A 13,472-nucleotide genomic window follows, 5' to 3' on the forward strand; every position below is an offset into this window, starting at 1 on the left:
GCCCAATGGTACCGTTACGCGACGTCGGTGCATGTGGAATCCAGCCGCCTGGGCTCGCTTGGAAACCAAACCTAACCTCCCCCAAAACCTTTACACCCCCAACGTCCCCCAAATCACAACGAGATATCCAAGCGGGATGAGTTCGACACTCGGTGACTTAGTCCGGCACTGGACCCGTCTTGCCGCCGTGGCGGCACATCACAAAGCTGAAGCTAGACAGGGCCACTAGAGCAGGAACTTTCGGCGCGTGTTTCGTGGGCATCGAGTCCAACTCAGCCACGCCACGAGACATCGCGTCCATCCACGCCGTGTCGGCCTGGAGAGAGAGAGATAACGTTTTTGGTAGGGGCGGGAGCGCGCCCTCCCGTTGCAAGCCAGGTCCTCCCGGATGCCGTCTCAATCGGACTCTCGTCCCAATCGGACTCGTCCCTTCAACTCCAAAGGAGAAATCTCGGGTGAGCCAGGGGCATGGACGATGACGTGCTCTGGACAGGGACATTTATGGTTCGTGATAGGGCTGAGAAAGAAGCAACCATATCTCACTCTTCTTTCCTTGCTCACCTCAGCTGGAGCTGACCCCGACATCTTGATCCAGCTGTCACACTGGCGGATTTAGTCCACATTGGGCAGACATCTCCCGTGTAAGTGGTGCGGGCCGGGCGCCGATGGCTTCGGTGCGCTTATCTATTCGTTATCGCGAACCAGGTCATGATAACGAATGCTTGCTTTCTTTCTATCCCTGTCTGCCGCACATTCATTCCCAATCAGACATGGCTCGTCAGATCGCTTTCGGTTCTCCCTGTTCGCTGACGTACTTTTCGAGATTGTCCACCAAATGCGCTTGCGGCGGCTGCTTTGGTGGGGGAGAGAAAGAGGCCAGGCCAGAACCCTCTTCCGACATGGTCGGATGTGGAATGCATAGGCTGGGCTCCGCCGTGCTCATTCCATGACCGTGGGAGGTGGGAGGCCTTCCCCCTCCGTCTTGTGACTCTTGTCGTCTGTTTGCTTGCTTTCTCCCGGTGCGGCGGCGCGCGCCTCTGCGTTTCACGACGCCCGGCGTCCGATGATGGTCAAAGCCGTTGGATCTGGGCCCGGCGGCACAAATCCGTACGAATCGGGCGAACATGTGTTACGTCCGCGCGATGTCATTTGTCTGCTCCTGTTACCCCACGACAAGGGGTATCGTCCCATTAGGTAATGGTCTGCTCAGCGCAACGCCTCCCAAGACGAGGCGGCGGGATGCACCCGTTCGAGGCTGAATGCCAATTTGACCCAACTGCACCGCACCACCATGTTTGGGCGTGTGTCCCTTGAGGGCTGCTGACGCCAATGTTTGTGATGCTCCCAGTTCTGGGTATCTGGTTCCGATCTCGATCAAGAAAACGCCACGTTTGACAACGACAACGGACGACACTTGTCCGCGAAATTTGCGTGCTCGATATGGATGGTGCACGGGTGTCAACCATTCCGAGACAAAGCACGCAAGGAGCGCAGCGCCCTATCAAAGCAGGACGACTTCCCAGAGACGTGTGTCAAACGGACTTGTGGTCCGAGCTTGTCGTTGGTAGTTTAAAGGGTTGCGTGTCTGTCACAGTCCGTGAGATGGAGCCCTTGTTTATGTATATAATACACAGGTAACTGCGGCTGGTCCAGAGGGCGACACTATTCGCCCACAGCACCGCCTGCACGTATCCTGCCCAAAGGCATAATGTGGTACCATCCGGGGGGCCGCTGCAGCTTCACCTCTCGTCCCGCGTCGCAGCATTCGATGTTGCATGCCTCCCGTGCTCCCCTGATGACACGGCGATTGGCCGGGTTTAGGCCGGGTACTCGGTGTTGGATGGCGACCAAGGGCTCGCAAATCACGAAACGGTTTGCGCGCAGCCGGCCCCAGCACGTTATCTGTTTGGCCGAAGGCGTGCGCGCGCATGGCGCCCACAGGTTTTCTGCCTCGCTCACAGACCTCCCTCACGGGCCTCGTTGCTGCAGGCAGCTGTGGGAAGAAGAGACAAGCGATACCCGAAACCTGCCGGGGCCACCGCTACTCTGATACCATATCTCCCCCTTATCGCGATATGGCCGCGCCTCAGAGCGTCAGGGCAGGCATGGCTTGCGTGCCAGCCATGCTGCGGTACCCGATTAGTCGCAGGGATCTGAGGCGGGAAGCCACCTCTTGGTTGCGAGACAGTTTCTTCTCTCGTCGTTCAGAGATCTCCGGTCCTCCAACCGTTGACATCCAGTGAATGGCTCGATGGGTGGGTGCGGTAAGCTCGGAGAGTAATTGTTACCTCATTCGGCAGTGGTTCAAAACTTGGTCCAGCGGACTTGGGCGGCGTCGGTCGCAGGAGGTCGGCTTTCCCTCCCGTTCCCACAATATGTAGGATTGCTCGGTTATGGCTGCTGTGCGACAGGATAATCGGCACATCAGCCGACAGCATAATTGCGCCAGTAGCTGGTGCAACATGCCGCAAAGAAAAAATATGAGCAGTCGAGGGAGATTAGGGCAAAGGCCAATGACGGGTGATGCGTCGGTTTCGAGGTGCAAGAGTCATGCAAAAGCTGTGGTCTGTGAGGTGAGACTAAGTGAGAGGCGTGCGACGGCACGTCGCTCAAGATAACCAACTCAGGTACCTGAGGCATGGGATGGGAGGAATCGGAGGTCTCAGCTTGCCCTGGTCCGTGGAGCCCACCTTATCTTGCAGCTGCCATCGGCAGCACCAAGATTGCAAACAAGCTCACATCTCGGGAACGGAAAAGGCGTTCAAAGGGGCTTGAACGGTGAAAAAGGGCCAGATCCAGATCGCAGCCGAATGGGAAGAGTCCCAGGCTGCCAAAATCAAGGAGGTAGGCTTGATGCAAGAATCGGGGTCTGGGGATTCCTGCCGAACTTCTAGAATCATGCACCGTGTCGATGTGCCTTTTTTTGTTTCTCCCCGGCGTTTGTGCCCAGGAATGGAGCCAAGATTTGTCGGCTCGCGGGGCTGCGTCTGGAACGCAGGCTAAGCTGCAGCCTCAGGCAGCAAACTCTTTCTTATCTTGGACCCCCACAGACGGCCGCCGGGTTGGTCGCTGCTTGCTCCATGTGGCATCCCTCGAGTCCCACCGGGGATCCCTGTCGGATCGGCCCTGTTGAGAAAGTTTCTTGTTGGCCCACAAGTTCATCGCAAATGCCAAAGCGACAGAACAGAGAAGGAGAGCTCCCCTGGCCCGTAACGGGCGAGGACCCTGCTGGCCTTGCTGTCCATTTTGGGGCAAACGGAGTCCCCATCCCACCGGCGGGGGGATTCTGGGGAACAAGCAAAGAAAAAAAAAGTTTCCAGGTTGGGGAAGCAGGGCTGTTCATCCAAAGAGCCTGGCACGCCTGGCCATGTGCAGAGCCGGCGGCGTCTCTTTCGGTCATTGACACACCAAGCTCCGCCGCTGCGCCCACCTTTCGCACAGCGCATGGTTGTCCCCCTCCACGTCCCGCCCACGCTTGTCGAAAGGCTTTTCACACGATGCGCTCGTCCGTTCCCACTTGATCCGCAATGTATTACACACAACATACTACGGTACGGCGGAATCTCCACCGGCCAGACCGCCTTCGCACATCCTCCGTCAGGTACGCGAGGTGCTCTGTTTGTTGTACATTGTACACGTTTGTGTATTCGTACATGTAGGAATGTACAAAAAGTGGTAGCCCGAGCTTTGGCAGTCAAAGACAATTGTCACGTCACCTGGCGCCATCGCAGCGTCGAACGGGGGGTTCCAAAGAAAAAGGTACGGACGGCCGCGGGAAGTCGTGGAGGGGCAGCGTAGTGCCACATAGGATGGAACCTCCCCACACGGGAACTCGACCCGCGGCGTCCCCGGTACCTCGCTATTGGTAAGGACCCGCTGTCATGGCCTTCAGAAACGGCTGGGTACCTTCTTCGCCCGGCAAGCAATTTATCTTGCTCAAATCCTAGCAGCCGCCGCTATCTATACTGGGCAGACTGGACTGGGTATCTCTTGGGGCCTTTTCCGTCCTTCTTTTTCTCCGGCCCACAACCTCGCCAACCGCGGCGCTGCTTTTTGTCTTTCTTCATTCCTACTTTCCTGCATCCCGTGTTTTCCTCGTCGGGTCGGCCGTCTTCTTTCCCTTTCCGCGGCTCCATACGACATTTAAAAGTTACCCGCTCCCAACGCTGCTGCGACCAACAAAGTACCTTACTTACCTTACCAAACAACTTTCGGCTGGCCGTTATCGGGAGCGTCCGCACTCTCTCCACACAAACCTCGGAACGTTATCTCCATACCTACGCTACCACGGGAAGCTGCCGCTCTGCCGCTCTGGGCAGATCAGAGACCTGGGGATCCTGCAACGTTTGCCTTGCCTATCAGCAACCTTGAGACATTCGCTCGGCTTGCATCTCTCGGTATCAGATACCGCCAGATCTGGGACCGCAGCCACCCCCCAGCATTTCACCGAGGATTCCCCCCTTCCTCTCCAACCAACCAAACAACCCCGCCTCCCTACCTTCCCTGGACCCGTCCTGAATCGTTTATCAGTCGGCCATTCCCCTTGCTGCCTTGTCTTGGGCCCTGATCGCATCATATTGGCGCCCGATAGCAAACCCACCGCTGCTGTTTCCGGGCCTCAGTCACACGACATATCGGCTTCCACAGAGCCTCTCAGGGACCCTGACGACCAGCCCCATCTCTCACACGTAACTCCCGGTCCCCGCCCCCGCTGCTTGTCCCGTGGCCAAGTGTTTCTGGCTCCGCCGAAAACTGGGGTTAACTGTCGACGAGCACGGCCTACTTCACCGCCGCCCCATGGATATATCCCGGCCAGTCCAGCTCCTGACTGCCATGTGTGATTTCCGATAAGCCGCCGTCGTTGGGTCGCTACTCTCTCTCTCTCTCTCTCTCTCTCTCTCTTTCTTCCTCTCTTATCTCCCTCCTAGCCCTTTACCATATCCCGTCTTCACCCCTCGGGACACCAACCTACCACCTACCACGGATCCATCAGTCAAGCTGTTTCCTCACCAACAGCAACCTGCGGCCTCAGGGGCGCCGCAGGACATATCTCGCTCTCGAGCGATAATCACCCCTCTCATACCCGAGATGTCGGTACACTCGGGCTCTCCGTCGCCGTTGCAAATGGCAGCCAACGGCCAGCCGGACGAAGCCAAAATGCCTCAGGGGCACTGCCGGTACATCCTGCTTCATCCCGAGGTCAAAGGCCGGAGGTGTGCCTGCGCCAATTTCTCACTCAACACCGGCATCCCCGGCGCAACCTGTGAATGTGGACATCTGGCATGTTTCCACAACAAGGAGCCCGAGGCCTCGACAGACCAGAAGCAGGAGCTTGAGCTACTGAAAAAGCGGCTGCAACATCTTGAAGAGCAGATGTCCAAAGGGCAAGACGACGTCCTGGACAGCGTCGTCAGTAGGCTAAACGAAGTGGAGGAGCACTTGGAAAAGAGCAAGGAGGAAGTCGGCGAGCAGATCAAGGGAGCCTACCGAAACGTCAGCATGAGCTGGCGTTCCATCGAACAGGCAGAGCGCCGGACTCAGCAACACGATGAGCAGCTCCGCCAAATCTACGACAAGCTCCGAGACCACGACGAGCAACTCGACAGAGTGCACGCGGGCCAGTTGGAGCTCCGAGACGCCGATCTCAGCCTGGAGGAGCGCATCGAGAACCTGACCGAGACGTTAGAAGAGGAGGAGGAACTGCGCCTGTCGGCAGCGCTAGCCGTGCGACCACCGCGGAGGAGGTCGACATCCGACGCATCTCGCCCAAACGTCCCTTTAGGCCCTTTAGGCGCGGGGGCCGCCCACCTACACCCGTATCGATCGCCGACGGGCGGCCCCATCACCAGCGCCAACACCAGTCCCTTCCCAGGACATGGCGACGACACCGGGCGCGGCGGCAGACGCTTGACCCAACACCCACACCACCACTACCACTCCCCGCGGCCCAGCCTCTCCCCGTCTGCCCGGCCCACGGGGCCCTGGACGGTACACATCTCCCTCCTACCCCATGCCTTTGTGCCCATGCCCTTCGAGCGCAACACCACAGCATACCAGCGGTGCCTATCCCGGGGCCTCCACCAGATGGTGGCGGTCCAGGGGCGCGACGCGGCGTCGTTCAAGCAGGCGGTGGAGAAGGCGTTCGGGCGGTTCCTGCGGGGGCGCGAGTGGATGCCGCTGCAGGCCAAGCTGTGCGACGCAGCGACGCTGCAAGGGCTGCCCATGCTGCGGCAGCTCGACGACCCGGGCCGCCACGCGCTGCTGATCGGCGGCGCGCCGGGCTGTGACCACGAGTTCCTGCGCCGCCACTGCGCCGTCCTCGACCCCCACGGCGTCATCGACTCCCTCTACATCGCCATGCGCCGCCACACCATCAGCTGGCACACCCTGCGCCACGCCCCCGTCTTCATGGAGGGGCTCGAATCCTGCTGGGCCCATGATGCCTTGCTCGACACCGACCCCTTCGATGACGCCGACATGGCCGTTGATGATGAGGACCGCCCCGCCGCGGGCGATCTCACCACCGCGCTACCGCCCGTTGCCGCGGCCGTGGGCGCGGTGGCCGGGCTCAAGCGGCCGTTGACGGAGATGTCAAGGTCGAATAGCTTCAGCTCGGGGGCGGCGGCGGCCGGTGCTGCGGCCGCGGTAGCCTCGGGCGGAGGAGGAGGTGAGGTGGGCGATGAGGCGAGGGTGAAAAGGGCGTGTCCGGCTTCGTCGGTGGTGGTGACGGCGACGGCGGTGGCGGCGGGACAGCCTGGTGGGCCGATTGTGGATATTCGGAGGAGGGATATTATTAAGACTGCGTGAGGGTGGATATCTCCCATCCGGGGGTGTGATATGTACAGTGATGGAGTGGTATGGAATGGTACAGAACACGGGTACAGAACTCGATCACGTCCGGGGCACTATAGTCGGCCCAATCTGGCCGACCCCCTGCGCGACGAGGATAAATCAATGCGAGACGAACAACAACAAACAAACACAAACACACACGGTATAGACTGTGCTGATAGCGCGTGCTGAAAGGGGTGGGCGCGGATGGGGGCGTAATGTTATAGACTTGACTTAGGGATGTTGGCGGCGGTCGGCGGCTGGCGGTGGGGGATGAAAGGTGCTGGGGCGTTTGACGGAGACAAGACGGCGTACAACGATACAGCGCGGGGCTGTCTGGGTTATTTACCTATTTTGGCTTGGCTTATCCAGGTTATTGAGATTTTTTTTTTTTTTTGGGTGGGGGGGGGTTGTTGTTGTTGTTGTTGTTGTTGTTGTTGTTGTTGTTGGCTGGTGCTGCCGCCGTCTGTTGTGGTTGTCGGGTTTTGTTACACCTCTCTCCGTCCTATTTTGTGGAAACTCATTTTACCTCATTTTTGGTACCGTTGGATGACGAACGAGTTGACTTGGGAAACGATGTCCGGGTCCGGGGTGGGTGATCGGAGGAATAAGCTCTGTGTGTTGTCGAACATGGCGGTCTCCATGATGAGGATGGTTCCGTCCCTAAATATTTAGCAACCAGCATGACTCGTTTAAGGGGGTTAGTTAAAATCAAAATGATAGATTCTCTCTACCCTTTCCAATCTGGTCACCCGGAGCCGGCTGATACTGCGAGTGTATCGTATCGCGTGAAAGCGCAATGTTGGGCCGCTGGCTGTGCTTGGAGCGAAAGGCAGAATGATGAGGCGTTGTTGGGATTTTATCGCTTGGTAGCCGTATTCTGACCGATTGGTTTTGACGATGTTCGGATTAACATGATCCCCTCGCCTGATGCCGAAGAAGTCCATTCGACCAAATCCATCCAACCAATGACAAGAATATTTGTCGGGTTACACACGGTTTGGCGATGGGGAGCGGTGTCACCAATTGTTCATTGGGTCTCTTCTGGTGGACAAGATTTGGCGGGCTGGATGCTCTTCTGGGTGCACTTGCTATGTAAAATGAGATCTTCTCATCTTCAACTCAAATCGTCAAGCAATGGTAGGCTCTGACCCGTGACGTCACAGTAGGCCAAGGAACAACAAAAGGTCCGGGCCGGGATGACGAGTCCCAGGGCATGGGTGGCCGGGTTGATCGTTCGGTGCGGCCCGCGGATTTACCGTCACAAGAACGCTCTGTCCTATTTGTTCTATTCCGCTTTGGCTAAGTTCTAAAGTTTGGGTAGGTACTGAAAGTTGAAAGAATAATAAAAAAATGTAACGATTTGAATCGTCTTGAATTTTTAGTACAGGTTAGAGGATCATTCTAGAAGGAGAATGGCAGAAGTCCAGGTGAGACAGAGAGTTTCAGCGTTCGGACGCCACCCTACGGTGTGTTTACTGTGCAAAAACGTCTTGAAGCGTCCAGGTTGAAGCCAGGAGCGGTCCTTGAGGTCATGAACCAATAATGCCAAGCAATCTTGAGCACGGGCTGAATTAGAAGGCCGTTCAATCGTAAGTATTTTTAGGTACCTTACTCATAAACAAGGCACAAAGGCACAATTGAGTTACCTCCGAATCTCCAAAGCGTGACCAGATCTCCATCCGCAACCAACGCAGCGCCACCAGCCGCAGCCTTGCCAACTCAGCCCAACATCGCGTGTCTTCGATTTCGCAACCAGCCTTACCATTTACGTCAATTGGCTTTGCCTTTGAACCAACTATGCCTTATCTTGCTCCGATAACATAACGCCTCTTCCCCTCGATTTCTAAGGTATTGATTATCCCGCCCGAACAGAGGCAATCCACAAATACAACTGTTGCAAATCTCGAGTCGCAAGTTCCATCACACAACGTCTCACGCGTCGCATCACCTCACATCACATCGCATCGCATCGCACCACAAACTTTTCACCATGGATCTCGATATTGAAATGGACGTCGACGACGTCCACAACTTCGCGCCCCCCACAATTCCCGAGGCATATACCCAAGATCTGGTTTCCGAGGACGAACAGGTTCGGATTGACGACGGCTTCCCAGCTCCGCCCAGTGCAACTCGCTAACTGCCGTTCGGTTGCAGGAACCTGGCGAGGTAGAGGAAGCACCCAACCACGACGATAATGGCGACATTACAGACGCGGACAAGGCTGTAGTGCCATACAAAGTGCACATCAAAGGCCTCGACACCTTCAACCCGGACCACGTCAAGGGCTACCTAGCAGAGCACTACACCACGAGCGACTTTAACCGCGTTGAGTGGATCGACGACACCTCTGCCAACTTCATATTCAAATCGGAATCCGCAGCACAGGAAGCCCTCGTTGCGCTTGCGGCCGTGGAAATCGCCGACGCGACCCAGCTACCGCCTCTCGAAGTGATACCCGCCAAGGGCTTCTCGCAAAAGCCCGAGTCCACATTACGCATCCGCTTCGCTGTCGAGGGGGATAGAAAGGCGGCTAGGGCTTCGGAGCGTAGCCGGTTTTACCTGCTGCACCCCGAGTACGACCCGGAGGAGCGCCGGCGCAGAGGCGAGTTCGGCGGCAGGGGTAAATACCGGGACCGGGACGACCGCTACCGGAGTGACAGGCGGAGTGACAGACGGAGGGACCCCCGCGATGACGAGGAGCCCGAAACCTTCGACATTAATTTCTATGACGACGACCCACCGGCCCTAGCAACACGAACAGGCAGGTCCTCGCACCCGAGGCGGCGCTCGGAGTCGAGCTCTTCCGATACCAGGCGAGCAGCGCAGCGGAACCGAGAGAAGGAACTTTTCCCGTCCAAACTTTCAGGGGGCGGCCGCGGCTTGCGCGATCGGTCAGCTTCGCCGGTCCGGGACCGTGACGGGGATGCCGAGATGGATTTGGATGAGGACGCACGGGCAGCCGCGGCGTTGCGCAGCCGGGAGAAGGGGCGTTCGATCAAAGAGCGTCTTTCCCGGAACAACAACACAAAAGAGCTTTTCCCGTCGAGGGACAGCAACAGGACGAGAGAGCTGTTCCCCGCCAAAGCGGGCTCTTCCGTCGGTAGCAGGGCGCAGATGGACCAAGTCGGCGACACAACGGTTCTGGCAAGCGGTATGTTTCGACTTTCTCTCGCGGCGAGGCTAGCGCGAGTGCTCTAGCTTCACAAAACGCAAACCATCTCGAGAAGACGCTCGCTATCTTTATTTTTGTTTGCTTCTTTTCCAGTCCCCGTCACCCTGTTCCACCCATTGACACACACTTCAGCAAGTCTTGCAGATCGGATCACGGCCCCCGGCACGAGCGGCTTCAACATACGTGGCATCGCCAACAAACGCGGTAGTGACCAAGGCATCGCCATCAAGGGGATGGGGCCCAACGCTAAGGAGTTGTTCCCCGAGAAGTTTGGCAACGCCGGCAAGGAGCTTTTTGCAGAGAAGATCGAAGGCAGGGCCCGAAGGAGACAAAAAGCGGAAGACATGTTCTATTAATTGTCATAAGGGGTGAAAAAGCTGACGAATGGGCTTATCGCCCAAGAACTACTACGGCACACGTGGCCAGGCGCTGGCTGGTGTGCTTTCCACAGCTGCTCGGGGACTGCCATCACGCCAACCCCTCTCTCCCCTCACTAGGTTGCCATCGTTATCGTTTGACCGCGAAATCGAACCCTCCTCTGAAACACACAATGGGGCACGGGCAGACGAAGCACGCAAACCACGGAGGTCAGGCAAGAGGCATTTGGGTATGGGATTGGGCTGAGAACCCGGAGGTATGGTGTTCACATCACAAGGCCTTATTCATGCGGCTCGGTGGTGTTGACTGGGTCACCAGGCTAGCAGGATGATTCATGAACCCGGTTCGAACGATGGTTTCTTGCTTGCCCTTCTTGGCTTTCGAAGGCATCGGTGGCGCCGCGGAGTTGATGCCAACAATAAACACAACAGACCAAAGACAGGTCTGGCTTTGCTACTCGAAAGAGGTGCTGCTGCTCATCGTCTCCGGGTGTTCTCATCTGCGTATGCGTGCATTGTACAGCATGTGAAGCCGTTCCAAACTTTCGTCTTCCATTTCCAGCCATCAAAGCTGCGAGTACAGCTGGAGGATAGGAACGGGGGCTTTTGTTGCCCAGGAACTGCGCTGCCTGTTGTCTCCGTTGTTTAAGTCGGCGTACCTTCATCCGGGTTCGCACCTTCCTTCCACATTTCCTTGAAGTGATTCTCATCCGAACCCAGTGTTTTTTTTACCCTCCTGATGACCTCTCTGCTTTGTACTAACCCTCCCATTATTAACCCGCCCTTAAACCTTCGAGTTTCGCAATCACCCACAACACGATCCAAACAAAACCTCCGTCAAACAAACAACCCACCTTCCTTCAAGACAAACTCCCTTCTGAAACACCCGACTTCCACTATCTTCCTACAAGTTTCACCAACCCAATAAACAACCAACCATGGCCGACAACAACCCCAACAACCCCCAAAACACCAGCAGCTGGTTCCGCACCTTCAGCCGCTCCAGCAGCAACACCACAAAACAACAACCACCACCATCACAGCCAGGTTCACAACCACCACAACCACCAACCCTCCAAACCCGCCACACCTTCCACCACATCCCCACCCCCGCCTCCTCCACCACCCCAAGCGCCTCCCCCACCACCGGCTCCCCGCCAACCCGCTCCCACCACCCCCACCACCAACACAGCCAACACCACCACCACCGCAAATCCGCCGGCGCCACCCTCCGCACCGTCTCCAGCTTCCTCAGCCTGAAGAGCACCAGCAGTAGTAGCGCGAATAACCGCAGTGGTAGTGGCGGTGGTCATGGGGGTGGGCACGGGGGTGGGGGTGGTGCGCTCGAGGCGATGCCCGCGTCGTTGTCGATGCTGCCGTTGACGGAGGTGGATTATCATCATCATCACCATTCGGGGTATTCTTCGTATGCTGGGTCGGAGGGGGGTGGGAGTGGGGGGGTGAGGAGTAGGAGTGGGAGTGGGCGTGGTGGGAATGAAAGGGGTGCTGGTGCTGGGGAGCCGTGGCATAATCCGAATCTTATGCAGATGGCGGAGATGTTGAGTAGTGTTATGGGGAGGATGGGGGCGGGGGAGAGGTTGGATCCGACGTGAGTTCTGTTTTGTTTCCCTTCTTGGTTCCTTGGGGGTTGAGGGGAGTGAGTGGGTGGGTTGGGTTGGGGCGGCGCTGACATACACCGCTATAGCTACCACTCCTGCATCCTGTCCCTTATCGAAGGGTTCTACCACCTCACGCGGAAGCTACGAGACACCGAGGAGAAACTCGCCGAAATAAAAGATCTGCGAGAGAGGGAGCTGGAGCAGTTCCGCGGCATGACCGAGGAGTGGATCGAGACCGGCGAGGCCTACAAGGCGGAGGTCAAGCGTCTTGAGCTCGCTTTGGCCAAGGAGAGCAAGGACGGCGTGGCTAGCGTTGCTCTTGCCCGCCATGGGAGCCTCGTCGATCGCATCGGAAGCAAACGGTTCCACGCCAAGCTGAAGCGCTTGCACGACTTGCAACATCAAGACACCGCCAAGGAAGAACAGGCGCTGCTCGAGGATGAGGAGGAGCCAGTTGACCTTGCCGAGGCCACGAGCAGCTACAGGACATTGTGTAGGTTAGCCCCTAGGTTGGGATCACACTATGAGTGCTAACCGCAGCCAGCCGCGATTCCGAGAATCTTGGATTCCGACAATGATATTGCTCTGAGCCGTATCGTAGAACGGCGCGAGTTTGAGGAGGTCTTGGCCCGCTGCAAACGCCGAGAAGGACGAGTTAGGGCTGCTCCGGTCTTTGTTCGCCCAGGCGGCGTCCCTGAGCCCCATGATATTCTCAAGGACACCCTAAGAGCCCAAGAAGATTCTAAACCTACCGCCCGTCAAGATGTCTTCACCGAGACGGCACGGGAGCACGCTACTGCGGACAGCGCCGGCCAGTCAAGTCTCACGCCTAGTTTGGAATCCCAATCTTCTCTATCAACAGATAACGAATCGTCGTCGTCCTCGGACGAGTCACCTGACACAGGGGTCAGGCCGGCGCAGCCCTATCTCAGCTTATTCGGTAAATTGAAGGGCGGGCAGAAGAAAGGGAAGAAACAGTCTGAGTTATCAGAGTCAAGCGACCAGCTGCGCAAGGACCAGCGCGAGCGCAAAGGCAAAGGGGTGTTGCCGCATTTGACGATCACAACCAGCCAATCTAGACACCAAGAGACTCTGCTGGTCCAGCCAACCGACAAGAAGGAGCGGCATAGGTGCTATTCGTTCGACAAAGGGGGCGACGAGGTCTTGTCTGTGACTTCTCCTCTTTTCCCCTCTGAGGTTGACTCCCCGCTCGAGCCATCTACGAACAAAATTGCTCCTACCCCAGCAGAAACCAACAGGTTGTTTTCAGTCTTGGGGCTTCGGAACGCGGTGCCTGATAGTGAAGGCGGTGTGCCCGCCGCGCCGACGTCCGACTCGAGCTCCAGTTCGATTAGTCATTCGACTTCTACGAATACCGTCAAGTGGGTTGGCGAGGACGACGGTGGTGGTGATGGCACTGCAGATGGTGGCAGCAGTGACTATGGGCGAAGAGAGGGCAGTGATTAG

The 13,472-nt window shown here is 57.4% G+C and overlaps 4 protein-coding genes across 4 annotated transcripts; 3 read left to right on the plus strand and 1 right to left on the minus strand.

Annotated features, from left to right (window-relative positions):
- Positions 1-3,012: 3,012 nt before the first annotated feature.
- On the minus strand, positions 3,013-3,655 carry F5144DRAFT_611523 (uncharacterized protein; the record flags this gene model as incomplete). Its single annotated transcript, XM_066791695.1, has 3 exons — positions 3,013-3,126; positions 3,409-3,516; positions 3,548-3,655. The coding sequence occupies 3 exons, from the start codon at positions 3,653-3,655 to the stop codon at positions 3,013-3,015; spliced, it is 330 nt and encodes a 109-aa protein (XP_066645134.1).
- A 1,224-nt stretch (positions 3,656-4,879) lies between these two features.
- On the plus strand, positions 4,880-7,280 carry F5144DRAFT_568909 (uncharacterized protein). Its single transcript, XM_066788670.1, has one exon. The coding sequence runs from the start codon at positions 5,089-5,091 to the stop codon at positions 6,805-6,807; it is 1,719 nt and encodes a 572-aa protein (XP_066645135.1). The 5' UTR covers positions 4,880-5,088; the 3' UTR covers positions 6,808-7,280.
- A 1,544-nt stretch (positions 7,281-8,824) lies between these two features.
- Positions 8,825-10,365, plus strand: F5144DRAFT_591862 (uncharacterized protein; the record flags this gene model as incomplete). The annotated part of the gene is made up of 3 exons (XM_066790310.1): positions 8,825-8,926; positions 8,992-9,988; positions 10,154-10,365. 3 exons carry the CDS (start codon positions 8,825-8,827, stop codon positions 10,363-10,365), a joined length of 1,311 nt encoding a protein of 436 aa, XP_066645136.1.
- Positions 10,366-11,324: 959 nt separating this feature from the next.
- F5144DRAFT_601567 (uncharacterized protein) lies at positions 11,325-13,472 on the plus strand (the record flags this gene model as incomplete). The annotated part of the gene is made up of 3 exons (XM_066791157.1): positions 11,325-11,995; positions 12,092-12,498; positions 12,550-13,472. 3 exons carry the CDS (start codon positions 11,325-11,327, stop codon positions 13,470-13,472), a joined length of 2,001 nt encoding a protein of 666 aa, XP_066645137.1.

This window comes from Chaetomium tenue (genome assembly GCF_020726465.1).
Source record: "Chaetomium tenue strain MPI-SDFR-AT-0079 chromosome Unknown F5144scaffold_3, whole genome shotgun sequence".
Classification (NCBI taxonomy): Eukaryota; Fungi; Ascomycota; class Sordariomycetes; order Sordariales; family Chaetomiaceae; genus Chaetomium; species Chaetomium tenue.